The sequence below is a fragment of the Oryzias latipes genome, chromosome 8, assembly GCF_002234675.1.
Source record: "Oryzias latipes chromosome 8, ASM223467v1".
Classification (NCBI taxonomy): Eukaryota; Metazoa; Chordata; class Actinopteri; order Beloniformes; family Adrianichthyidae; genus Oryzias; species Oryzias latipes.
The window spans coordinates 3,460,298-3,487,652 of record NC_019866.2 but is presented as its reverse complement, the minus strand read 5'-3'; the positions used below and the strand labels follow the sequence as shown (position 1 = coordinate 3,487,652).

Here is a 27,355-nt window from a genome sequence, read left to right as displayed (position 1 = left end):
ATACGCAATTCATAATTTTTTCTTGCGTTCCTCATTCGTAGATGTCCGGCGATTGTTCCGTGTGTGTCTAACGAACTAGTCGTTAGTAAGGAGTAAGTGTTGGCCTCTTACTGACCGCATGGGGTGTGCACGTGAAATGTAGGTGCCTGTAGGATGTCCACTCCAACTGTCTTATTTCCTTGTTTCTAACAGTCAGGCTGCACACCAGGAGCGCACACTTACCAGAAGAAATAAATGTGCATGAACATTTTCTCTTTACAGGCTCACCGAGTGGCTTACGATCTTGGACCTGCATGCCTCATACAGGTTCTCCCAGTTTTCGCCCCGCAGACAGCCTGTATCCACCCGAAGGGGCAGCTGGGATTAAAGCATAGCATTCGTTTTGTAGCAGTTTCTAAATCCTCTCAGGTTTGCCTGTAACAGATGTTCCAGTGTTTTGTTTTGGTCCTTTTTTGTACTTTTCGGGACTTTTATAATTATTAAGGTGTTCTTGTTTTGTTTTTTTTCCTAAACAATTTTTATTTTTTAGTTTGTTTAGGCCAAATCCAATTTCTTCCCTACCCCTCCGGCTTCTCTTTACCCCGCCAAGTGTAGGGGCATTCGGAAGGGTAGGGTTGTTCGAAATAGAATACTAAAGGAGAAACCTAAGCAGTAACAACAATAAAGTTAAATACATGAATAAATGGGAGGATCTGGACTTTATTGCATTGTAACAGTCTAGAAATACTTGGAATTCATTCAAATGTAAGGATGAAATGAACTGAATTTGATTAATATTTCTGAAATTGGCTCCGGTGTGGCAGGTAAACTAGAAGCTCAGTGAGCAAACACTAACTGGTTCTTATATTTTCCAGCTAAGTTTGTTCTGTGGTTTTTGTTTCTTTGGTCATTTTGTGATCATTACTCCCTGTGACTTGCTTTTTTGTGCACACAGACATAAAATCTCTGTGGTGGCTCACTTGGCTGACGGTTTGATTTCCTGTCCATTTTTCAACCACTGGATGGTAGCGTTAGGATCAGCCACTTCCACTGTGAGCTGGATCCTCTTGCCGTGGTCCACAGAATAGGCCGGATCCAGCTTTGACAGGAAAACTGGTCAAAAAAAAGACGTCAAGTTAGGATAATTCTACTGCAGCTTTGATAGCAAAATAACCCGTAAGAGCGAACTGCCAGCAATCATGAGCTAACCCCCCCCCTGATCTATAACTTCTCCCTCAAGGCTTTAAAACGCTGCTGGTGTTTACAGCCTCCTGCATTAAAAGGGTCTCGTTTCCTCCCCGCTGTCTCACCCCCCCCGTGCTCAGTCTGCTCATAATATCTCCCCGTCTCTCCTCTGCTGCTCACCATCGCTCTTCTTGGTTTCCCCCTTCATCTTCTTCAGCATCTTCAGCATGCCCCTCAGGTCTGTGATGCCATACTGGAAGGCTATCTTCTCATAGTCGCAGGGCTTGGCTGCCTTTAAAATTTCCCAAACATCCACTTCCTCCTTTGGCTCTTCTGGTTTCTTCCCCTTTCTGAGAAGATAAATCAGACTGAGAATCAAACTGCGACACATGGACTTAGAGGAGGTCTCTCTGGAGACAAGCTCACCTTTTCTTCAGCAGTGCGCTGAAGTCCAGCTCACCTGCATCCTCACCTGCATCTCCACTGTAGATAAAACAGAAAAGATGTCATTTTTTAATCACTCCACTTCATGATACAAGAGATGCATGGGTCTATGAAGTACAGTTTCCTCCAAACCCCAACAAAAGCACAAACGGTAGAGCAAAAATGTGTGTGTGTGTGTGTGTCTTGCTGTCTTGCCCGTCTTTCATCTTGTGTTCTGACAGGTGCAAAAATAGGGTGAGAGAGAAGACAGAGCAGAAGCGCCTGACGAGGACTACATGCTATCATCATGCCCTAAATTCAAGCGACAGACAAAAAGCTCGGCAGACAAGCAACACGTAAACAGCAGACATGACAGGAACGAGCATGAAGATCATTGGGAACATCACACACTGTAAACGCAGCTGAAAAACAAGCCAAAAATACAGCATTTTACTACAAAATGAACAAAGCAGGCAGATGCTTTGTTATGAAGATGTTTAAATGAGGAAATAAAATTTTATGACTGTATCTTTTGTAATTATTCTCAGACAGACCCACTTAGGCGCTTGGACTCATTAATTCATTTTGGCTGCTGTGGTTTTAAATAAAAGATTTTCAGTAGCTCTAAGAGACAATGATCGAATGAGATGATCAGTAGCAGGGAAGTGAATGTGTTGGCATTCAGGGATAAGACATAAATTACTACAAAAATGTTACCGTTAGCAGCTAAATAGTCAAAAATCCCAAAGCGTCTGAGCAGGGTGTCCAGTCTGCTGGGAATGCCTTAAAGGCTTCAAAACGCAAAGGAAATAAACATAACCTTGTTTGAATGCAGTTTCTGCCCGAGTCTGGGTATCTCTGTGCCCGTCCCTAGCCCAGTCTAAACACAGGGTTGTGTCAGGAAGGGCATCCAGCGTAAAAATCTCTGCCTAACCACTTGCATGAACCAATAGATGATGATTAGCTATGGCGATCCTTTATGTGATGTGTCGAAATGTGAACGACAACATTTCCCTCCTCCCGGTCTGTAATATTTTAATTTGTTTAGTTTAAATAGGCAAGCTAAGCAGTTCTGTCCTTTTTATGTTTTTTTTTTCCTTATTTTTAGTGTGACGTAAAAACCCACATGTTCTTGTGGCATTTTTCTGATGATGAAGGACACATGTAAAGAAAATTACGCTTAATTAAAGTAGCTCTGGGATTTTCTTTGTTCAAATCAATGTGAATCGTTTGAAGGAGATCGTATTTGTGACGTGGAAAATGCGCTTGTTGGGCCACAAGCTTCCTGCTACGCTCCCTTCTGATGCAACTTGTAGACAATTACATCCGTGAACGTCATTGTTTTCCTAGTCTGAGCTGGAATTCGGATAAAAACTGTACGACTGCATATATTAGGATATATTTCTCACCATTTTTCTTGCACAGCTAATGTTAGGTTGGGGGTGAAAGGGGCTAACAGTAAAACATGTAAGCAGAGAGCTCTCAGCAACAGGATGGGAAAGGGGGCGGGCTTGCTTGACGCAAACGGCCCCGCCCACAACTCTGAGTTGAATTTTCTAATTAACCACTGCTGCTCTGCAGAAACTATGTTCTAGAAAACGACAGGTGTTTTTCAAATTAGTTAAAAGATCAATGGAAACGATTTGAAACCAGTTTTAAAAATTCTGTTTGAGTTGAAGATCAACAGGAACAGTGGTTTGGACGATCGGATAAGGGACTTTGCTTGGTTTGCTTCTCGTACTTTTTGTCTTCAGCTCATAATGGGCAGAAATTGACAATTAATCCACATTTTTTTCTGTATTCTCCTGTGAATGATTTCAGAAAAGCCCCTATGCTGCATGTTTCTTTATGAGTCTTCCACAGAGCTCCCCCGAGTTTGAGATGAATGCCAGTGTGCCCAAAGTCATTCTGGGTAATCACGCTCATCCCATGGATGAACAGTTCATCCAAGGATAACATCCATCCAGCGTCTCCCTGAGATTCTGATAGGGGTAAAACCTCCTAGGGCCATAATGTCCTTGTTCACAAAAACACACGTAACCGTCAAATGGTTGGCTGAACATTGAGCTGCGTTCGCTGGGCGCCCTGTCCGCATCCTCTTCATTATGTCGGAGAGCCTTAACACTGCGCTAACACTCACTGATGTGAAAAATCAGGACAAAAACTCACAATAAAGCCCGATGACTGAAGAGGCAAAATACAAACTTCCATGACTAAATAATTTATCGTAAAAAAGCAACATGGAAAAACGATGAAGTGATTAAAAACAAATCCAAAGCAGCAATGCAGCCAGTCAATCACGCCCCGCCCCTGAAAATGATCTACATGAAAACAAGAATGCTTGGAGCTGCAGTTTGTGGTGCATCACAGGCAAAAGTCTGGGCTCATTATTTCATCTCCCAGCTCTGAAACATTATCTTGACATTAATACTTAAATGGGTGTACCCATTTACTCGCCAAGACTAAAGTTAAAGTGGAATCAAACAAATGCAGGCTGTGAGTGTTTTTGAAATGCTGTCAAACCCTCCCAGAGTGCGGTGTCCGCCTGCAGTGTACATTCTGCAGGATGGGTTTCCTTTGAAGCCCTTTCAGTCCGCCAACCAGACACAGAGGAGGCCAGATGATGAAGAGGAAACTCCCCTCATGCCTGGGGCGCAAAATGAGGAGTTTGGGCTTTTCTTTAGACATATAACAAACTGTACATAGAATCCGGTTCCTATACCAGCTTCATCTCCTTTAGGGTCATGGGGGCGGGGCTAAGCCCTCCAAGTTTGTACCTGGTTAGGGGTGGATTGTGTACAAGAAAACATTTTTTATCACTGATAAACATTTTTGTACGTTTATACTCAGTTTTGTTTGCATTGACCATAAGAAATATTTCTCGCCTACCAGAAATGTCTGACTTTTGCTCAGAACAGAACGAAAAGTTTACATCTACTAAAGACCCCCTCCGATCATCTATTTTCAAAGCGGTCCTGGCAGTCTCTTAATTATTATTATGCTGTTTTTAGCCAAAATCTTAAAACCTGGGAGCGGCAGTAGTTAGTTGTGGGTGGGACCACTTGAGCAGAGTACCCCCACCCCTCCTTCCCTCCTCACTGCTGAGAGCTCTCTGTTTAAATGCTCTCCTGCCAGCTTGCAGCAGAAATATGCAGCAATCCTAATTTTCTTTTTATGTATCTTCCATCATGAAAAAATGCCACAAGAACATGTTCAAAACACCAATTTTCATTGGAGTGGGTCATCAAAGAAGTGATTATCATATTTGGACTTTTATACTCCGTTTTGTTTGTATTGATCAAAAGACACGTTCCTCCCCTATCAGACATATTTCTTAACTTTCCCTCAGAACAGGATCACGTAATTTTATATATGTTAAACTATTAGGAGTTGTGAGTTTATTTAAGGTTAGAATTCATGGACAAACTCTACACGTGTCATTTTAATGGAGATTGTTCTTTAGGGATGTTTTCAGAGGGAGGACTTCAGCGGCGGCAGCCTGAAGTCCTCAGGGGAAGAGCCTACAAGTCCCACACACCTTTTCTGCAGAGGATTCTTCCATTACTCCTGGCAGACCGTCAGTGCACAGCCATTTTTAGTCTCTCAGCAGGGAGTTGGTCCCAGACTCTGGCTGTGTTGCTCCAGAACTTCCAGATTTCTGTAATGTGTTCCCCACGTTCAGCTACTCATAAATGCTGACCTCTGCTTCAACTCCTGAATTTTCTCTGCTCAGAACACAGATTTATCTTCACAGATAGACAATGATTTTTCAAGTCCCGCATTACGAAGCTACTACCGCCATGTAATATTGTGATTGTGGTTCTTCTTTTTCTGACCAGATCAACTCATTAACAGGGATTCTGTCATCTCCTCAAGGACTTCCAATTGTTCTACTCATTTTGATTCTTTGTCGTTCTGTATTTCAGTCAGATTTGGAGAATGAAGACAAGCTGTGCCTGTCTGAGCGTCAAATTCTGCAGAAATATGTGTGCATCTTTTCCCATCTCTGCGGTGTGACAACACGTCGTCCCTTAACTTCAGGGTTCGTTTTTCTCTCTGCCACTCTCTGCACACACGCCAGGCCTCACACATGTTTAGTATTCATGAAAAAAGCAATCAAACTTCATGTGTGTGATGCGGCTGCCCTTGTTAAAGCAAACACACAGAGAAATGCATTTTATTTGAAACGGCATCCTCAGAGTTAACTTCTGGAGGCTGAGCTGCATGCCCTCCAAAAGATGATGTGTTTACCACTCTAGCAGCATATTTCAATTACACCCAACATCTCAGTTTTGATTTATCACAGCTGCCCCCCCTTCCTGCGTCCTACCTCCCCCTCGTATCCACATTCTGTAAGTAAGCAGACTGAGAACCTGTCTGAACCGTAATGTGATGCCGCCTTTTTTTTTTCCTGCGCCGTTCTAACACAGCCCAAAACAATAATGGAAACATTATTTTTGAGCGCAGTTTCCAAATATGGAACGTAAGCACACTTACAGTAAAAGCAAGAAAGCTGCACAGTCAGCAGGGAAACTGTTGCATCCCACAAAGCAGCAAAGGCCTCCTAATGGGCTATTGCTGAGACATGTGAGAGTGTTGTTACAAGACGCTCCTTGAGATGCAGAAGAGTGAGGCAGCAGACTCGTTGAGACGTGACAGTAAGAGAGAGATGATAGACTGAGTGAGTGACTTGCTGGAACAAAGTCTGCTAACAGTGAGGGATTGACAGACACATGGGCAGAGGCGCTCGGTAAGAATGACAGATGCCCAGAGGCAGCGATCTACAGAGGAGCATATGGGAGACACTGTGACGGGTGACATGTTGAGCAGACCCTTGCCAGCTCTGACACTTACGATCGCTTAAAAGCCTCCAAGATGTTGTCCTGCTGATCCACTTGTGCCGCTGAGAGCAGACAGGAAGAGAAGGGCTGGTGAGAGCGCAGCTAGGTTAATTCATCACACAGCAGGCTGGAGCACCACACGAATAATGGACTGATGACCTCGTGAGGCCACTAAATGATAGGACCTAATGTGTATCACACTCACTGAGTTATTGGCTGACAAAGTCAGTTACATAGTAATAGTGGACATGCTGAATGGAAGATGACAATAATGTGATTAAGTGTCTGTCTGCAGACCCACCCTGCACAGAGACTTCGAATGTGCAGCTGTCGCACTTGTCTTTGGAGGTGACCTCGCAGCGGTAGCCACCTGCGTCTCCATCCACCACTTTGATGATGCTCATCTCGTAAGTGTAGATCTGACAGAGAGAGGGGATGATAAGAACGCATGCAATTAAAAGAGCTGCAACCACATAGGTACACGCACGGATATGCGGTACGTGCTCACCATCACACTCCCAGAGCACGCTGACATAAAGCCATCGCGACACCTTACCTTAAAGTGACATGGCTGCTTTTCTGAGTCGAGTTGGACTTCACATGAATCACGGTTCATTTTATGCTAATTGCAAGAGTGTGTGTTTTTATTTGGGCATATTTCATCGTGTGTTGGCGAGGCTGTGATGTCCGTGACACTAACGGAAAAACAAACTGCAGTCTTGCAGATGCAGATCATTATGTGCATCATTTTAGAGCTGACAGACAGTGACAGTTACACGCAATCCTTCACACATCGCAACTGTTGTGAACAAAAGCTGATTATTTAACAGCTGCTGTTTTTTTGCTCCACTGTGTTCGTTCTTGATCCTTGCAAATAATAAAAATATGACTGACATGCTCAGAAAACTTGTGCAACCTCCATCATAAATATTTTTAATCTGTGTTTACGTTAGAACGGACTTAGGGCAATCTATTTTTCTTTTTTTCAATGGAATAATCATCATTTAGTTACTCTGGTTGGTAAAAACTGTTGTTGTTTTTTTTAGATAAAATAAAAATATATATCCAATAAGTCAAATGTGAACACGTTTTTCTCTTGAAGATGGATAGAGGTGTCTGGGAGCTTTTATGTCAAATAGGAACATCAGCCATCATAATGATGACACCCATCATTGGTCTTTCAGATACTCATGCTCACATTTACAGAATTAAAGTCACACTCCGCTTATCTGTTGATCTATCTCAAGAGCGTTCCCGGTGCTCTTTAAATTAGGATTATGACATTTTTAGATCTCTCACACCCCAACCTAACATTACCGCCACAACAAAACGGCGAGCAGTATTGGAACAATATTACTTAACCCAGACTCCACCTCAGGCGACAAAATCAAAAACGTACACGGATCTAGTCGTCTACAAATGGATGCATCATAATTGCGGGAGTTTGTGTTGGGGTGGACGATACCGGGAATTTGAGTATCGAAAATTACAGGGCTAGTATTGATGATACCAATACCAATACTTTTATCTTCAAATGTTGTGATAATAGAATAATTTTGGAAATAAACCATTTCACACCATTTAGACAGTGCTGCCAGATTGAGCATTTTTCCACTCAAATCAGACGGGAATTTGCTCAGATTTACTTCTTTGTTTCCCAAAAAGTTCTAAAAAGATCCTAAACATAATTTATTACATTTTTCATACAAGAGCATTTTTGCAGAACATACTTCATATAATTAGAGTATTTAATTCTGAATTCAATATGTTCCAGTTTCAATAAAGTCATTTTAAAGGTCTTAACAAATGGAGATCCACTTCCTGCCCAAACTCTAACCACAGATCTTGTACCTTGGTGTTCCTGTCATAAGACTCCTTGAACTGCAGGTGCTTTCCAGCCTTGCTGACCAGATCCAGCCACTTCCCCTTCAGCCACTTCATGGCCGGCTTCCTGGTCAGGCTTGAGGAGTCCACTTTAGCCACAAACGTGATGTCCTTCCCTGCAGTTACCAGATATGAGACGCTGCGATTTATTGGAAGCCACGGTCCGTCCACGTCCACCCCCCCGACATAGAGCATTTAATTCAAGTGTTTGATGGCCGGCCGTTCGCCATACCTTTGGTGGCGGTGACGCTCTCTGGCTTCTGCACGAACAGACCGCTCACCTCTGGGTTTTCTCCTGGCGCTTCATCTGCAGAGTGGATGACACAGGGCGAATCAAAACAAAACTTCTGTGATATGGAGACACAGTGGACGACACAGTACAAAGGGACCAAGCAAACCCTTAAAACCCGCTTCTGAAAATTCATTCAATTTGTTCATCTAATTTGAGGGTAAAGAAACCAATAACCTTCCTTCCTCTTCTAAGGTCAGGTTTTTTCCTGCTACATGGTTGTTTTGAGCTAAAACTACAGTTCTGCTACATATCATCTAAAACTTTTTGAAAACAATGGATCAGACTGATCTGCAAGCAGCAAAGAAACTCCCCAGATCACCTCTGAAGACGTCACATTAGGGTTGACTCTGCTATAACCTGCCAGCAGGTACAGTCTTATCTTGACAGTAAAAAATAAAAAATAAAAGCTGCTACTTTGTGTGCTCACTTGCTTCTTTTTCAAGTAAATTGATATAACCTTTGTAAGGTGTTTGCTTGTCAGTTGATACACTAACAGACGCTAACACGTTCATGTCTCTTACCATCAGGAGGCAGCTCTGCACGGAGGGGGAAAAACAGAGCGAGCGTCAGTCTGAGCAGAAGCTGTGCTGTTGAACAAATGCGTTAATTTGCCCAACGATAACCTTCGCTTCAGGTGAGGAAGACTCACCTATCAAAGCAGCGTGCTCTCACACTCCTGAAGGCACACCTTTCTGTCTCCAGCCCAACATTAACAGCTTTTGTCTTCCCAAAGTTCCTCTAAGCGTGCTAAAGTCAGGCTGGTTAAAGCCTGCGTACATTTGTCTGGTTTGTGTCATGCTATCAGTCACACATCCTGCAGCTTCACGAGCAACAAGATAAAAGCACCAACAATGAGTAGAAAGTGAGAGGAGCATCCATTTGAGGAGACCAGTTGTGAAGAGAATGGATCCAGGGTCACGTGTCAAATAAGAGCATGCGCCTCCATAAATCCAGAGAGCTGTGCCGTCTGCGGCTCTTCGTCTCTCTGTGCTTTTATGGGCTCAGTTAATTTGATCTTTTAATCAAAAGTACCCCTGAGGACAGATCCAAGTTCAGATGTTCAGGATGATTTAAAATGTTTCACTTAGAATGCTAAGTAGGACAAACCAATCCTGGGATAGAACCCAGGGGACACTTGTGAATGTTTACTCTTGTGCACAGTAACACTGATTACTCTCTGCGCTCGCAGACGTTTTCTAACTAAAATAAGCTCCCTGCACCGTCCTTGGCAATGAAAACGGCAGCTTCAAAGTTAGAAACAAACCTTTTCTGGAACTTTATCTGTTAATAATTGATCATTTCATAGCAGATAATACACAGAAATAAAAAATCCCGCTTCTTCAGGCCTGTAGATAGTCTTGTTTTTCTCTTTAATTGACTTTTATAGAATATTTCCTGAACTTTCCTGACTTTAATCACTTTATAACAGTTGTTCTGCATGTTCTTACCTCGATTAATCTTTACCCAAACAACAGAACCATGAAGAACTTTGCAGAAACCTAACATCTGTAGGTGGTACCATGGTAGGGGCTGCATCATCCTTAGAAAATTAAAGCGATGAAGCAACCTATAGTCCGTTTTAGAAACATCAGAGAACACCATTTAAAACGGTTTCGTTTGATTTTTTTAATTGGTTTATTTCAAGCAATTTCAGCAACAAAACAAAGGACAAAAATAATGTTAAATATATTAAAGATATGTCTCTATGAATTGATTAGAAAACCAAGAAATAAAAGAAAATGATGCCATCTTCTTGATATCATAATTGCTCCTAATCATTAATATTTGCACTTATTCATACACATTTTATTCAGAAATGTGTGTAAGAAATGAAACTTTTATATTAAGAAAATTCAACTTCTTTATTGTTTGTATTTTTTATTATTGGTATATTTTATTATGTTTTTGATCCTTTGTTTGTGGAATTCTAGCACACTCTTTTGTATCCTTTAAACACAAATATTTGGCCAAAAGCTAAAATGAAATGACAGATTGAATTGAGTATTTTTTGTTTTTTTTAAAAGCAAATGCTTCTGGAATTAATGCTGCCAATAAATTTAGTGAAACTTTTTAATAAAGTTCTTGCAAAATGATTTTTCTAATTTGTAGAAAGTGATCTGGAATAGAGGAGCGAGGCTGCACCTGCTGGAGTTGAATAATAGTGGAAACTTCACCGCTGATATATATTCACGGTATCAGCAGTTTATTACACGACGAGAACATCAACATAATGAAAATTCCATAAATTCCACAAGGTACTTCAGACATTAATAACAGAACCATCACTCTGTTAATCATAAGTATTATGCTGTAATATTCTTCAGCAGGAGGACAATGCTGTACATGTCACACACTGATAAAACATATATCCACCTACAGGATATATCACTTTTTTATAAGTTAATTTCACCTCCAGAACACTTGGATGCTTTGGTGGAAGCAATCGACCCGCTGCCCGTCAAAATCACACTGAAAGTCTCCTCACTGTCAGCTCCTCTGTCGCTGCTTATAATTTTATTTACTTGTTTTCCTGCTCTATTTTTTTATTTGACAGTGTATCTGAGAACGGATTTGAATTGCTTTGTTTTCACACTTTTGATTCCACTGCCTTTATCTTTCTGCTCAGACACTTTTGTTTGCTACATGAATATTTATTGTTCCTATTATTCCAATCCTTGATTTCCAGAAATAATATTACTGCAAAAGATTTAAGGCTTTGGCAATAAATCCGTCTTCGGAGTGAAAACCTGACATCCTTAGCAGCAGCGATAGCCGTCACCAGAGCGATCCCGGGCTTGAGGGAGGAAGATTTGATTTGATAACCACATCTAATCTCAAGCACTAAAGAACAGGAAGCACCAGAAGGCTGGGACATTTTGGGTTGTTTTCTTACCATCTCTAGGCTCATTGTTGGCTAAAGGAAAGGAGACAGTTTGAACAGGGAAATTAGCATCGTAAACAATGAGGGTTAAAGCATTTTCCTCAATGCATACGGGTCTGTGGGTGTGCCGATAAATGGAAAAGCTGTTTGACAAAGATCAGATGAAGGCTAGCACATCTATTCTCTGAGAAACATGTTTAAACTGCACACACTGACAGCAGGGCTCCCACCTACTGCAGGCTGCACTTCCGCTGATGGGAGCAGCGCTTGTGCAAATAAGGTTGTGTGAAAACACACAACTAACCGTCAGCTGCACGACTTCTGTTAATTATTCAGCTTGAACTAATTTTAAAGTGAGCACAAAAACTCTAAAAAGATAGATTTGAAGTACTTCCGAGCTTTGGTCGATGCATAATTCAACCAAAACCGGTGAGGCAACTGTGTGGTTTGTTTTATCTGTTATAATTATTGGTTGAAATTAGGAATTAGATTCATGAAAATCTGCATAAATAACACGAGATTATTTAGGGGGGGAAAGAACGAATCAATGATAATTCGGAAGGTTGGTGAGAATCATCCTCTTTTCAGGTATGACTGATCACAGTGGAATTCTGGAGAAACATGCAGCAAAATTCCTCTGTGATTTGTGGTTCCGTTTTAAAGAAGTTCTAAAAAATGTTGACAAGATGGATTGTCACTGATTGTCATTATTTTGGAAACAAAAAAAATAGATTTAAGGTCTGAGAATAAGTGCTAGTTTTTAATATTTCGATGAATGTGTTAAGATGGACCAACTTGTACTGAGATCATATTTCCATTTTGTTCAAATTTTTTTCTAAAATGAGTCATTTTCACTTCTTCTTATTCTTCCTTTCCTTTCGTCTTTTCCCTTCAGGGGTTGCCACAGCGAATCAGCTTCCTCCATCTAACCCTGGCGTCTGCATCCTCTCCTCCAGCACCAGCTACCTTCATGTCTTCCTTTTCTGCATCCATAAACCTCCTCTTTGGTCTTCCTCTAGCCCTCTTGCTTGGCATCTCTAGACTCCTACCAATTTATTCACTGTATCTCCTCAGGACATCTCAGTCTGACTTTATCTCCTAAACCTCCAACATATTCTGTTCCTCCAATGTCCTCATTCCTGATCCTATCCATCCTGCTCCTTCTCAAGGAGAACCTCAGCACCTCCATCTCTGCTGCCTCCAGCTCTGCTTACTGACTTTTCCTCTGTGCCACTGTCTCCAGACAGAACAACCTGGCTGTTCTGACCACAGTTTTCAACACCTTTCCTTTCCTTTGAGCTGAAACTCTTCTACATCACACCTGACACTTTTCTCCACCCATTCCAACCTGCCTGAGCTCGCTTCTTCACTTCTTTTCCACACTCTCCATTCCTCTGGACTGTTGACCCTACATACTTCAAATCCTCCACCTCCTCTCTGTAACCTCACTCTTCCACTTGGGTTCCTCTCATTCACAGACATGTTCGCCGTCTTCTGCAGGTGACCTTCATTCCTCTCCTTCCTGGAGCAAACCTCCACCTCTCTAGCTTCTCCTCCACCTGTTCCCTGCTCTCATAACAGACAACACCGTCTGCAAACACCATAGTCCAAGGTGATTCCTGTCAAATCTCATCAAGTACATTAAAAATATATATATATATATATATATATATATATATATATATATATATGTATATATATATATATATATATATATATATATATATATATATATATATATATATATATATATATATATATAAACTTGGAACTGGCAAAGAAAAAAAAACTTATTTATTTATTTGAATTAATTCTATCTAACAGTTAACTTTTTTTAGCTAATTTTCTCCTTTTTGAAGGCTTGTGGAGTTTTGGATTTCGACATCTCATCGTAAGATTTCTTGTTAAGTAAAGACGACTTGCTGCATCGACAGATAATTTTACTACTTTTTAGTGATTTTCTTCTTAAGATTTGTGTTCGTTTTCTATTTTTAAGCTTCCTCCTTTGCAGTGAGGGACTTGTCTTTTGATCGTGCATGTATCAAAGGACGTTTCTTCAAACAATTCTGATAAAAACGAGACTTTGTTGCTGGATTTTACCCGACATAACGGCTCCTTGCTGGTGATGGCGCTTTTTTCCAAACACCCTAACTCCCTCCGTTTTGTGCGCTACCCTTCAGTTTTGGATGAACTTTGATCAATTTGAGTTTTCAGGCGGCTGTGTAGCAGAAATAGGAAGATTTCGAACTTGTTGCTGGAAAACCTGCAGACACTCACAGCTCCTGACTCGTACACTGCAAACAGCTGCTGCAGAGCACATGCGGCCTCTGAAAAATTTACTCCAAACACATCAGCCCTACATGGGGGGGTTATGGGATCACCGGAGCAGCTTGGAGTGCTCCAGCTCTTCAAGGAGGTAGATACTGACTTGGTGTTACTTGATAAAACACAAGAAATACACGGAAACAAGGTTTAGAAAACTTTCAGAGGAATTAATTTTTGATTGCTGACTATAAATCATTTAAAAACCTAAATGGATATTGCTGGGAGCAAAATTTTGCAATGCGAATAAAACGTAAACTTTAAAAAACTGTTAAGCAGCTGAATTTGTTAGTGTTAATCAATAAATGATCATTTTTATGTTGTTTTTGAATAACTTGGCTCTTAAAAGACACGTTCCCAGTATTAAGCACTCTTGTTGTTATAATTTGCAAACAAAAAAAATTCAAAACTTGTCTTACCAAGATTTTGCACACTTCAGTCTTAGGAAAGTAAAAAACACCCTTGTATAAAAAGTTGTCTCGAAAAAGAAAAATAATCTTATAGGGAAAGTTTTTCAATAGCAAAATAATCTTAAATTTAAAAAATAAGTCTAAGAATTTTCTTAAACTTAGAATTCTCTGTAAAACCTACTTTATTTCACTCCATTGTCAGATTTTGTTTTTGCTTATTTAAGAATTTTTTTTACATATTAACGATTTTTTACTTATTTTTAAGGTTCCTGTTTTTGCAGTAAAAATTTCATATTGCACTCCAGACCATAATGGTGCCACCACCATGCCTCCCTGAGAGCTGTCTGATTTTTCTTTATTTTACCTTTTATCTAGGATTTACAGTCCTGGAAAGGGATTTGTGTCATGAAGAAAAATCTTTCAAAGATCAGCAGCCTTTTCTCTGGGAAAAATGTCCTCGATTAAACAATTTAAGAATAGAAAATCCAAGATGTTTTTTGCATGTTTTAGGTGAAAACATTTGTCATTTTAAGATAATTTGTTTCAGTGGGATTTCTTATGAGAGGCTGTGATGTCCAGTCCTTTTAAAGTCAAAATTAATTCTTGAAAGTGAAAACACTTATTTTTGTTAATGTGAAATAGCATTTCTGAAGACAGGCATGTTTGCAAAAAAACAGCATCTTTCCAGTGTCCAGGAAGGAAGTTAATTTCATGAAACAAGACCACTCACCAATCACACAAAAAAACTTTATGTGAAAAAAAATAATAACAATTTCATTAGAGATATTGCTTTAAAAAAGATGTTTTAAAGATTTGATGACCGAATAAGAGATTGAAGATTAGTTGTCCTTGAAAAAATTGTTAGATTTGACTGAAAAGTTACTTGTAATTTAAATTTGTCTTATATTAAGTGCAATAAAGCACAAACTCTAGAAACTGGACAAAAATACTTAAAGACATTTTGGGGTTTTTGCAGTAGCATCTAAATTTTAATTGTTTAAGTGTTTCAAAAAAGAGAAGTAAGAAAAATAAACATTTATTCTCAAATGTCAGATTTATTGAAAAGAAAAGGAGAAAGTTATCTTAATAGGACAAACTGAAGAAGTCCAGGAGATTTAGAACCAAAACTGTCATTCTTCTTTCTTACACTGCCTGAAAATAAGACAAGAACAATAAACTTTTTAAAGAAAAGTAATACAATTATCTGTCTTTGAGTTTCAAATTTCAATTTGATCAAACTAGGAGTTTCACACAAACATCAAAGGAAAAATAGTTAGATAGAAATGTTATACAGCCCAGAAATACATATTTTCTTTTCTTTTTTTTGGTGGTTCTACATAAATGGTTTGCATTAAATGAAAATGACTGATTTCAGAACAAAATGTGAACAAAATATCAGTAAAATCTTAATAAATCCTTATAAATTGTTAAACTAGCACCTATTCTTAGAATATAAATCTAGATTTTTGTTTCCAAAATAATGGCAACAAATCCCAGTCTAACTTTTCGACATGTATCAAACTTTAAGACAACATCCTTACAGTGCATTCGATTTTTTTTAGTCTTAAATTAAGTTTTTTGTTTTCAAGAGTATTGAGCAAAAGGATTTTGAGTCAATTTAATGATTATTTCCTTGCATCTAGACCCTAGCTCTTATGAGACAAAGCTTTCTTGACTGTGCTGATTTTCAGAAATGTAGAGCAGAGAGAATTCAAATCAGCCCGAAACCTTGTAAAATATCTTGAAAGTCTAAAAACAACGTTTTAAATCTTTGCAAGATTCAAGCAGTTTGCAGTGTCACACTTGTATAAAACGCGAGTCCGTCCATAGAAAATTGCTTTTCCTTTCTGACATATTTTACAGCCGAGTCATAAGATAAATGTCTTTTGTCCCGATGACAAGCTTCACCTTTCAAATGTGGTTTCATAGCCCGTGAGAACATCGCTGCAGTCATGTGGAGCTCGCTGAAGACAGGTGCCCTTTAACATGGGCCTTCTGGCTGGATTGCATTATGCTTCAAAGTAAAAAAGAAAAAGAAAAAAACACACACACTACCCTTAACTGACAGAGGCAAAAATGCCGCAGCTGTTTGATGCCACATCTAAATTGTGGCGACATTTTGACTGATTATTCTGGCACTTTGACCTGGCGGCAACCAGAACAAGCAAACGTGGCGATGCAACAGAAATAAATGGTCAGCAGGTTCCATGTGGACTGTCTTTGTGGAGCTACTTTCCTTAAGACGATTGCACTTTGGCTGAAGGACAAACAGTCTTTTGCTTTCGCCATGTGAATTAACAGGATTATACTGTATGTGTTGCAGCTAAAATAGTTCAGTCACATAAATAGACTCCATACAGCAGGAGTGCTTAACTATAAATGAAGCACCTTCTGCTCTTGATTTTAGCCGCCAATATACTTTGATATCTAACTTTTATGCACAATAAATTACATTTGGACAATGAGAATTAGCTCAGCTATGTGTGTGTGTGTGCATGTGTCTACATGTGCATCTATAAATCCTGCATCTCCTCTCTGATGATAAGTCCAGCACTTCTTTCTTTGTCTCATCAGTCTTTGTCCTTTTCTATCTCAGACGCTCTTTATTGTGAGGATGGGAAGGAAGAGGAGGAGTTTTTTTTTTCACCTTTCTTGCTTGAAAATGGGGGGGTAAAAATGCATGCGCATCAAAAAATATATGTCTCCTTTCCGTAAATATTAGTTTTTCTGAGCTCTGTAAGTGAATGCTGTCTGCATGACTCAAAAATGAGCCTCAGCCCTTTCAGCACCGCTTACAGGGCTCAGATGAGGTGCTTACCAGCAGGGGCTGCTGGCGCCTTATCTCCGCCGGCTTCAGCAATTAAACAACAATTATGTAAATTAATTTCTGAACCCTCATTTTTCATATCATCCAGCAACAGCAGCTCAGCGCTTGCACAGTCATAAAAAAATAAAAAAATAAGTCTTGTGATCTGAATCCTCCGGCAGTTATAACTAATAATCATCAGGTTGCATAACTGAAGGCGCTCTTACCCAAAACACTGGGCTTTTTCTTGAAGATGTTTTCTGAACAGTATTTTTGGAGAGGTTTACAAATAATCCCTGCAAATAGTCATGTTATAGACATGTTTTTTTAGGTAGAAATGTTTAATTGCAAAGCAGAGCTACATACGTTTGAAAGAGGGCGCACAGAGAAAGCACCTCGTCTTGGTTTCTGCTGGGATTGCCTCTGGCAAAAGAACTGGAGTCTAACAGGGGATCTTTGCTTGATTCAAATGAGCCAGCTTCACACACAGATGAATATAAGGAGGTTTTTCTGAGATTATGAGTAATAATAATCGAGCTTAAAATGTTCTGAAAGGGTCAGCCTGGAGATAAAAATGATTTTGATAGGATAACCGCATCAAAGTTCCAGGATATCAAATCTAGGTTACTTTAGAGGCTCAAGGGTGTCTTAATGAGATGGCAGATTAGGCATGAATTTTTGACTGCCAGACAAACTAAAGCACACAGCTGCACAGAAATAATTTAGCTTTGCTGGCGTCCACAACCCTACATTTCAATAATTTCACAGGACTGCACTCTCATTGGTTAAAAAATACCCCTTCCTTGCTTTGCAGCTGAAGCGGCGAGGTTTATTACGTGACAGAAATGGACGAGGACATCATCTCAACAGCTATCAACTCTCCAAACCACTAACAGCAAGCTCCAACTGGAGCTGCAGCACGTCCCATGGGCCCTCTTAGCAGAACGGCTAAGATATCAAGGCTCGGCCTTGGCACTCATCTGAAGATCTGGGCCGGCACACCACACTATGGGCGAGGGGGAGATAACGCTTCTATTTTGGAGAAGGTTTGTTTTTCAGGCCACAATCTCTTAATGCCCCTGTCAGCACTCCAATCTCGGAGAGGATCATGGAGCAGTAAAAAGTTTCTTTGGGTTCCTGCTGAACCATCAGTCCTCCTCTTACTGTAAATGAGAGGAAGATTCCAGTTTTCCTCAGCCGTTGATGTCACCTCTCACAGGATTTGATCTCTCTCTTGGCGATGCGAAAGAAAAAGAGGGTTTGATTTTTACAAACCATCCTCTGGGGAAACCGGGGCGTTAAACAAATGCCATGAAATTGCCATGGAAACAGCCTCACGCGGATTTCCGACATTTTTAAAGGATAATATCACATAAAAAGTATTTGCAACTGAAATGTCGCCACTGGTGTCTCACTTATACAATCGGAATAAAACAGCCTCCGAGGGAGAAATTACACATCAAAGAGGGCTCATAAATGCTAATAAAGCTCTGTGCTTTAACTGTATCTGCCCAGAAAGCGCACTCCAAAAACGCTGCTGCTTCTAACCGAACCTTTTTCACATTTTCAGTTGATTTTTATTTCAAAGAATCGTATAAAGGTGTGAGGACAATTTGATCTTATTCAGCGAGCGCGTCCTTCCATCTCCTCTCACCCAGCTCCAACGCCTAATGACACACCGACGCGACCAGTATGAAGAAGAGGAGAAAGATGAGTATGAGATTACTTTCTTGGATGTTTCAATTGGCATAATTCTCGTTCGGAGCTTGACATATTACAAGTGGAGTGGCTGCACACCAATATAAGATTTGAAATGAGAGTTTTGGTTCAGTGGAGTCTGCTTGGATGTACTATATGCAGTGTGACATCTGGAACAACCTTCACAGCACAGATTAAAGCTGTCAGTGCGGCTGATGCAAATTCTGCAGAGAAAGCTCTCCTGCACAATGAATAAAACAAATATTTCAGTCTCAAGTTGAACTGGAAAAACCCTCTCAGGTGCAGGGGGAGATTAGACTTGCTAATTTATTTTTAACTAGTTATTCGTTTTCAGGTAGACCAAACTTGAAAACTTAGCGATGAAGACTCGTAGGTATAGAGAAAGTGAAAATAAGGCATTGAAGCTGCAAAAGATGAGGTGGGGAGACTCATAAATTTCATCAATTTCCCCCAGCAACGGTCTTCATGCACTAAAAGGAGTTTCCACAAAAGATTTTTAGACCCTCAAGGTCACTGCCAGCTCCTTTATGCATGGTTAGACAGGGATTTTATCCATGATATCAGGAGCTTACTTTCATATCTAATTTATAAGCCTTGCTCTGCTCTGTGTTTCCTATTTTTACTCCATTTAGGTGCTTTGCAGTGAAGCAAAAATGTCTGGCACCTGCTTTGGAGATGTTATTTTTTTCTCTCTCTGCACATCCCAGGTGTAACATTTTACGCAGATGAGTTGAGAGAAAACTGCTAATTTTTGCACATCGCGGAGAAATACCAGGCAGAGAAGATCTGAAAGCTTTGACCAATGCTCACTTTTACGTATGCAGCTCCAATTGAAGCGGTTAGTTCAAAAGGGGCCCAAGTCCACAATTTTTCAAAATAGAGATATTATATGTTCTATGGTCTTCAAGGGAAAAGCTATCTGATTATGTGCAAAAAAGTCCCAAGTCCGTTGTAATGTATTGACTAGGCTTGACATTTAATATGCATTAAGTGCTAAAGTCCTGGACTTGGGACTTTCTTGCATGGGTTTTGCTTTTTTGCATGGGTTTTGCAGCACTAGTTATCCAATATGGCAGTGCCCCTATTTAATTCAAGAAGGGCCCAAGTCCAGAGACTTTAGTTTGCTAGTCCTCTGAAATGATAAAAGTGAGTTGCTTCATATTATAGCATTCGTAAGCTATGAACTGGTGCTAAATTTGGGTAAAGTATTAGTCATTTGGTGTAGCCTCCCTTTAAGCTATGCAATTAAAATCATTTCCTGGAAAAACGAACCTCTTGGACTTGGGCCCCTTTTGAACAAACCGATTCAATTGGGACAAGAGAAGATTGTGAATGTATGGAAATTGAGTGTAAATGATGCAGGACGCTGCAGTTTTCTTGCTTGAATGCTGAAGCTGCAGAAATCCTCCTGTGTGATTGTGCACTTTCACACACGTCTGCAGCAACATCACCTTTAAGAACATCCGCCGTGTTTTCCGTGAGACTTCAGCGCAAATAAAAATCCTAAACTATATTGTAATCATCACATTTTACATTTACCGTAGTAATATGTAACGTTGAAACCCAGTATTGAAAGGCCAAACTTCAACTCAACCTTCTCATTTGATTGAATCAAACATCGGACATTTAACACAACTCAGGCTAGGTGCAAATGGCATTTATTCGTATAATAGTAATAATGTTGTCATAGCAAACACTCCAACTTTACATTTCTGTCGTCCATAAATGGGGGAAATGCTTTTTAAATGAACTCTGCCCTTCATGACTGAAGAGAAACTGTCAAAAAAAAGGAAAATGTAAGAGCTAATATAGTCCTTGAAGTTTTTTTTTTTTTTAACATTTCTCAAACAAAACTACCATCCCAACGGTCACCCACTTACCCAGATACAGATGGCGGCGATTGAAATGTTTGCAATGGTTTTCCTTCCCAGCCAAGAGTGAATTCTTCTGGTTAGAAATAAACTTGTTTCACTTCATTTACATTATTCCCATCTTCTCTCAAATTTAAAGCGAATCCGGAAGGATTGTAACATAGATACATAAAATCTAAGACTCTCAGCTGGTGGGTCAGGTGTTTTTTTTTAAATACATTTATAGGAAGTTACATTTGTTGGGGTCATGAAATAAAAAAGGCAAGTTCCATGACTGGAGTTTGGGCACCCAAACCATTTTGCACCACTTTTAAGGTCTCTTGCAGGTGGTGGGCCCACAACAGACAGATCCCACATCATCCCACAGGACCTCCCTGATCATCAGGCCAACCCAGACCTGGCCCCAGAGTCGGACCCCGGAAACACCAATCCAGTAACGTAACATGATCTTGATGGCTACGGCTCATAAAGGGGGTTATGAACCACTCTTTGTCGGGCTAGGACCTGTCTCCCATGGGAGACCCTGAAAGGGCATAAGCCCAGGACAGCTTAGCTCCTGGGATCATTCAAGCTCTCACACCGTTCCGACACATTCAGGCGGTGGTTCGTGGTTAACTGTTCTACTTTAAGAGGAGCAGTTGAAGTGATCCAGATGCCTCCTGGATGCCTCCCTGGGGAGGTATTCCGGGAAAAGTTCCACTGGACGGAGGACCAGGCGAAGACCCATAACACGCTGGAGACTAGGATGGATGGATGGATGGATGGATGGATGGATGGATGGATGGATGGATGGATGGATGGATGGATGGATGGATGGATGGATGGATGGATGGATGGATGGATGGATGGATGGATGGATGGATGGATGGATGGATGGATGGATGGATGGATGGATGGAATTATGCATTGTGGTGGTGGTTGGTGGGCATAAGAGGGAGTACGTAGATAAAGACATCCAAACGTGTGAATCACTTTTGTTGAAATAAAGCCAAAATAGTAACTTTAACAGGCTTGTACAAACAGACTGTGGAAGATTTGACCAAGATGGCTTCAATGCATCTGCTTCTTCTTTAATTAACAACAAACAACCTTATACCCTCACGATGTTGTTGCCACTTCCACTATCACAGGCCTGTGCTGAAAGCTGAATAAGCCACTGAGTCACCAGCAGAGCAACTGCGACCCCTGAAACTCCAAGCTGAAGCTAATGCACAGCTGATAAACACTGTCAGTGAGGATCTGTCGACGCTCCCATTACCGTCCACGCTTTCCTGACCAGCTCCTCCGCTCAAAATAATTTACTCCACAGCCGTCTGCTTCTATTTGTTTCAAATATTTCTACATGCAAAACCTCTCTGTCGTTCCTCATTCCTCTCAGCACTTTTTGTCTCAAAATGTCTTGGTCCTACTTTAATCTGATTCCACTTTTCTCAGGAAAAAAAAAGAGCTGAGCAGAATAGAGAGTAAAGAGATAAAGGCTTTGAGATAGAAGAACAATGAAACAGGCCAGCAGAGTTCAAGTATCGGGAGAATTGGCTTCTTTAGTGGAGGTGATGAGACTCTGGCCACACCATTTATATATAATATAACTGCTTTGTGAGATGCTTGTTGACAGAGAATTCCTTAACCCAGTGTTTTGTTGACCTGGTGACTGCCAATAAATCCACCATCTTCTCTGATCAGTGCAAAGCACATGCAGAATTCAAACCCTCTCCCCCTTTTATATTTATATTTCAGTTTCCGTAAACTTTATTAAACTAAAAAAAAAATCATGCATTCTTCACCTTAAAGCTATTCAGTCAAAAGCATCAAGGAAGAAAAATAATAATATAAAGTTGATTCTGCAGATTCTACTTTCATATTTTTCATGTGGTGAGGTGTAGTCCTCTGCCAACAAACATATGTGTTTGGATGTTTTGTACGGTGGCCCAGAAGGGTCACAACACAACAGATTAACTTTACACACAACACATTAACTTTACACACAACGCATTAACTTTACACACAACACATTAACTTAACACACAACACATTAACTTTACACACAACACATTAACTCACAACACAACACATTAACTCACAACACAACACAATAACTCACAAAACAACACATTAACTCACAACACAACACATTAACTCACAACACATTAACTCACAACACAACACATTAACTCACAACACAACACATTAACTCACAACACAACACATTAACTCACAACACAACACAATAACTCACAACACAACACATTAACTCACAACACAACACAATAACTCACAACACATTAACTCACAACGGAAGTAAAGCTGCAATGAAAGTGCTTTTATTGTGAAATTTCCACTGGGCTGAGTGGCTAACTGCCTAACAGAAAGTAACGTCACAGTGAGCTGTGGAGGGAGCATGATTTTCTACAAGAGAAGCTAGCTGCACCGTTGCCAGATTGGGCGGTTTTGGGTGTAAATTTGCGGTCAAAAATGCATAATTTGTGCGGTTTTAAGGTCGGTTCAGCGGGTTTTTTCCCACTCATGAATATATAATAGCGGCCTACGTTAGGCCATGTGGCTTTTGGAGTTCTACTGAAGCTCGTTGAACGGCAGAGCTTATTGGACCGGGCTCTCATCTAACCTGTTGCTGGGGGAGTGCAACGCCCCGCCTCTTAGAAATTGTGTTCATTAAAGCCTGACAGTGCGATCTCTCCACATTTGTCGTGTCAAGTGTTGGGGACCGCGTGCGTGTGTGAGAGGAAGAGGAAGAGGGAGCGGAAGAAAGGAGAGGACCCCGTGCAGGGACTGGGAGGGTGTGTGGGTGGGTGGGGGGTGTTGGGGACCGTGAGTGTGAGAGGAGGGGGCTGAAGAACGGAGCGGAGCACGTGCAGCGACAGAGAGGGGTGCGAGTGCAGCGCGGAGGAGTTTGCGTTAACATTGTGTAGCTTCTCTTGTAGAAAATCATGCTCCCTCCACAGCTCACTGTGACGTTACTTTCTGTTAGGCAGTTAGCCACTCAGCCCAGTGGAAATTTCAGAATAAAAGCACTTCCATTGCAGCTTTACTTCCGTTGTGAGTTATTGTGTTGTGTTGTGAGTTAAAGTGTTGTGTTGTGAGTTATTGTGTTGTGAGTTAATGTGTTGTGTTGTGAGTTAATGTGTTGTGTTGTGAGTTATTGTGTTGTGTTGTGAGTTAATGTGTTTTGTTGTGAGTTAATGTGTTGTGTTGTGAGTTATTGTGTTGTGTTGTGAGTTAATGTGTTGTGTTGTGAATTATTGTGTTGTGTTGTGAGTTAATGTGTTGTGTTGTGAGTTAATGTGTTGTTGTGTTAAGTTAATGTGTTGTGTGTAAAGTTAATGTGTTGTGTGTTAAGTTAATGTGTTGTGTGTAAAGTTAATGTGTTTTGTGTTAAGTTAATGTGTTGTGTGTAAAGTTAATGTGTTGTGTGTTAAGTTAATGTGTTGTGTTGCGACCCTTCTGGGCCACCGTAGTTTTGACTGTTTTGCAATGTTTGGCAGGTTTGTCTGAAGAAAATCTTAGACAGATTTGCATCAACAGTTTGTTGCACCTGTTGAAACCTGCAATCAGCATTTTTTGATGAACACGTTCTGCTATTTAGCCAAACACTGTCGACCTTGCTCATCTTTATTGTTGAGATGACTTAGGTAGTAGTTTTATAGAAACAGAAATCTAACGCTTTACAACAACTAAATTACGGATTCTTCCTAATTTAGAGCAACAGCTGGGGATGGTGGTAGTGGTGTCATGGTGTGAGGAATGTTTTTGGGTACACTTAGACTCGCTCAGATGAAAATGGTGGTTTTTAATATGTTCTTGTGGCATTTTTCTGATTATGGAGGACATGTTATATAAAGAAAGGTTTGCTAAAAAAGATAATTTTTTGAGTAAATGTTTGTTCAGATTGTTATGACTCAAAATCAAAATCAAAAATAGCTTATTTTTGATGTGGAAAATACACAATTCACTCCATTCTGATGCATCCACTTACAGACAAATAGATCCATGTACCTTTTTTCGTTTCCTCGACTGAGCCGGAATCTGGCTCAGAATTTCTCCAATATTGTTCGCCATTGTTTTTGCACCAGTAAAGGGTGTGAGGGGCTGTAAGCTCGTGGGAGAGAGTGTAAACAGATGGTTGACAGGAAGTGAGGGGCGGGGTTAATATGTACTAACAGTCCCGCCCACAACTCAGAGATAAATTTCTGATGAACTCCTGCTGCCCTGCAGAAACTATGTTTTGGTTTTTTGAAAATAATCCTAATTAAAAGACCACTGGGAACACTTTGACAATAGATTAAAAGATGATCAGCGTTAAATCTTTGTAGGATTCACTCCTGAAGCTTCAAAGTCTGCAATAATATGGAATTAGGCATAACGGACAAACTTCAAACGTACAGATGAAAAAGGTTTAGCAGCTGCATACATCTATATCATCATAATCTAGCCACAGGGGTTGCAAGCCAGTAACTTCTGTGCCGGTCCCAAGCCCGGATAAATAGAGAGGGTTGCGTCAGGAAGGGCATCCGGCGTAAAAATTGCCAAAATAACCATGCGAATCATCCACAACACTTTAGACATACCGGATCGGTCGAGGCCCGGGTTAACAACGACCGCCACCGATGCTGTTAACCTACAGGGTGTCAGTGGAAATTTGACTACTGTTGGTGGAAGAAAGAGGGGAGGCAGAAGGGTCCGTGGCCAGAGAGAGAAGGGAAAAGGCAGGAACATAGGTTTGAGAATAGGGACTCTTAACGTTGGCACAATGACAGGGAAAGGCAGAGAGCTGGCAGACATGATGGAGAGAAGGAAGGTAGATGTACTGTGTGTGCAGGAGACAAGGTGGAAGGGCAGCAAGGCACGTAGTATTGGAGGAGGATACAAACTTTTCTATCATGGTGTTGATAGGAAGAGAAACGGGGTAGGAGTGATTCTGAAGGGGGAGTTTGTAAACAGTGTTCTAGAGGTGAAAAGAGTCTCAGACAGGATGATGAGCCTAAAGTTAGAAATTGAAGGGGTGATGGTGAATGTAGTCAGTGGGTATGCGCCACAGGTTGGCTGTGAGTTAGAAGTGAAGGAGAGATTCTGGAGTGAGTTGGATGAGGTCATAGAGAGTTTTCCCAGAGGAGAGAGAGTTGTTATTGGAGCAGACTTTAATGGGCATGTTGGTGAGGGCAACAGAGGTGATGAGGAGGTGATGGGCAGGTTTGGTGTGAAGGAAAGGAATCTGGAGGGACAGATGGTGGTGGACTTTGCGAAGAGGATGGAAATGGCTGTAGTCAACACTTACTTCCAGAAGAGAGAGGAACATAGAGTGACATACAGAAGTGGAGGTAGGAGTACTCAGGTGGACTACATCCTATGTAGACGAGGTCATTTGAGAGAGGTTAATGACTGCAAAGTGGTGGTAGGAGAGAGTGTAGCCAGACAGCACCGCATGGTGGTGTGTAAGATGACTCTGGAGGTCAGGAAGAAGAAGAGAGGGAAAACAGAAAAGAAGACCAAGTGGTGGAAGCTCCAGAATGAAGAAACTTGTGAGGAATTTAGGCAGAAGTTGAGGCAGGTCCTGGGTGGTCAGGATGAGCTTCCAGAGGACTGGGAAACTACAGCAGAGATTATCAGGGAAACAGGTAGGAAGGTGCTAGGTGTGTCATCTGGAAAGAGGAAAGACGGTAAAGAGACTTGGTGGTGGAATGAGGAAGTACAGGAATGCGTCCAGAGGAAGAGGTTGGCTAAAAGGAAGTGGGATGTAGAAAGGACTGAGGAAGGTAGACAGGAGTACAAGGAAGCGCAGCGTAGAGTGAAGAGAGAGGTGGCAAAGGCCAAACAGAAAGCTTACGATGAGCTTTATGACAGGTTAGACACAAAGGAAGGAGAGAAGGACTTGTACAGGCTAGCCAGACAGAGAGACAGAGATGGGAAGGACGTGCAACAGATAAGGGTGATTAAGGACAGAGATGGAAAGGTGCTAACAACCCAGGAGAGTGTACAGAAAAGATGGAAGGAGTATTTTGAGGAGCTGATGAACGAGGAAAATGACAGGGAAAGAAGGGAGGAAGATGTGGTTGTTGTGGAGCAGGAAGTAGCAGAGATTGGAAAGGATGAGGTTAGGAAGGCTCTGAAAAGGATGAAGAGCGGAAAGGCCGTTGGTCCTGATGACGTACCTGTGGAGGTATGGAAGTGCCTAGGAGAGACAGCAGTGGAATTTCTAACAAGGTTGTTCAATAGGATTTTAGAGAGTGAGAAGATGCCTGAGGAATGGAGGAGAAGCGTTCTGGTCCCGATCTTTAAAAACAAGGGTGACATGCAGAACTGCAGCAACTATAGAGGAATAAAGTTGATGAGCCACACAATGAAGCTGTGGGAAAGAGTAGTGGAAGCCAGGCTTAGGAAGAAGGTGGAGATTTGTGAGCAGCAGTATGGTTTCATGCCCCGTAAGAGCACCACTGATGCCATTTTTGCTTTGAGAATGTTGATGGAAAAGTACAGAGAAGGTCAGAAGGAGCTGCATTGTGTGTTCGTAGATTTAGAGAAGGCGTATGACAGGGTGCCGAGGGAGGAGCTGTGGTACTGTATGAGGTCGTCTGGAGTGGCAGAGAAGTATGTCAGAGTAGTTCAGGACATGTATGAGAGAAGTATGACGGTGGTGAGATGTGCTGTAGGTCAGACAGAGGAGTTCAAGGTGGAGGTGGGACTACACCAAGGATCAGCTTTGAGTCCTTTTTTGTTTGCTATGCTGATG

The 27,355-nt window shown here is 41.0% G+C and overlaps 1 protein-coding gene across 3 annotated transcripts in view; it reads right to left on the bottom strand.

The window, feature by feature from the left end:
• Positions 1–27,355, bottom strand: part of mybpc2 (myosin binding protein C, fast type) — a 65,299-nt gene that overhangs the window by 26,821 nt on the left and 11,123 nt on the right. The window contains exons 2-10 of one of the 3 annotated variants that reach the window (XM_011477804.3): positions 11,498–11,518; positions 9,126–9,140; positions 8,545–8,619; positions 8,280–8,428; positions 6,730–6,847; positions 6,442–6,490; positions 1,591–1,647; positions 1,345–1,514; positions 960–1,092 (exon numbers count right to left, since the gene is read on the bottom strand). In XM_011477804.3, coding sequence (XP_011476106.2) covers positions 960–1,092; positions 1,345–1,514; positions 1,591–1,647; positions 6,442–6,490; positions 6,730–6,847; positions 8,280–8,428; positions 8,545–8,619; positions 9,126–9,140; positions 11,498–11,518 — 787 coding nt within the window. The remainder of the gene's footprint in view (positions 1–959; positions 1,093–1,344; positions 1,515–1,590; positions 1,648–6,441; positions 6,491–6,729; positions 6,848–8,279; positions 8,429–8,544; positions 8,620–9,125; positions 9,141–11,497; positions 11,519–27,355) is intronic. The other 2 variants (XM_023957338.1, XM_023957339.1) reach the window with 2 other exon arrangements.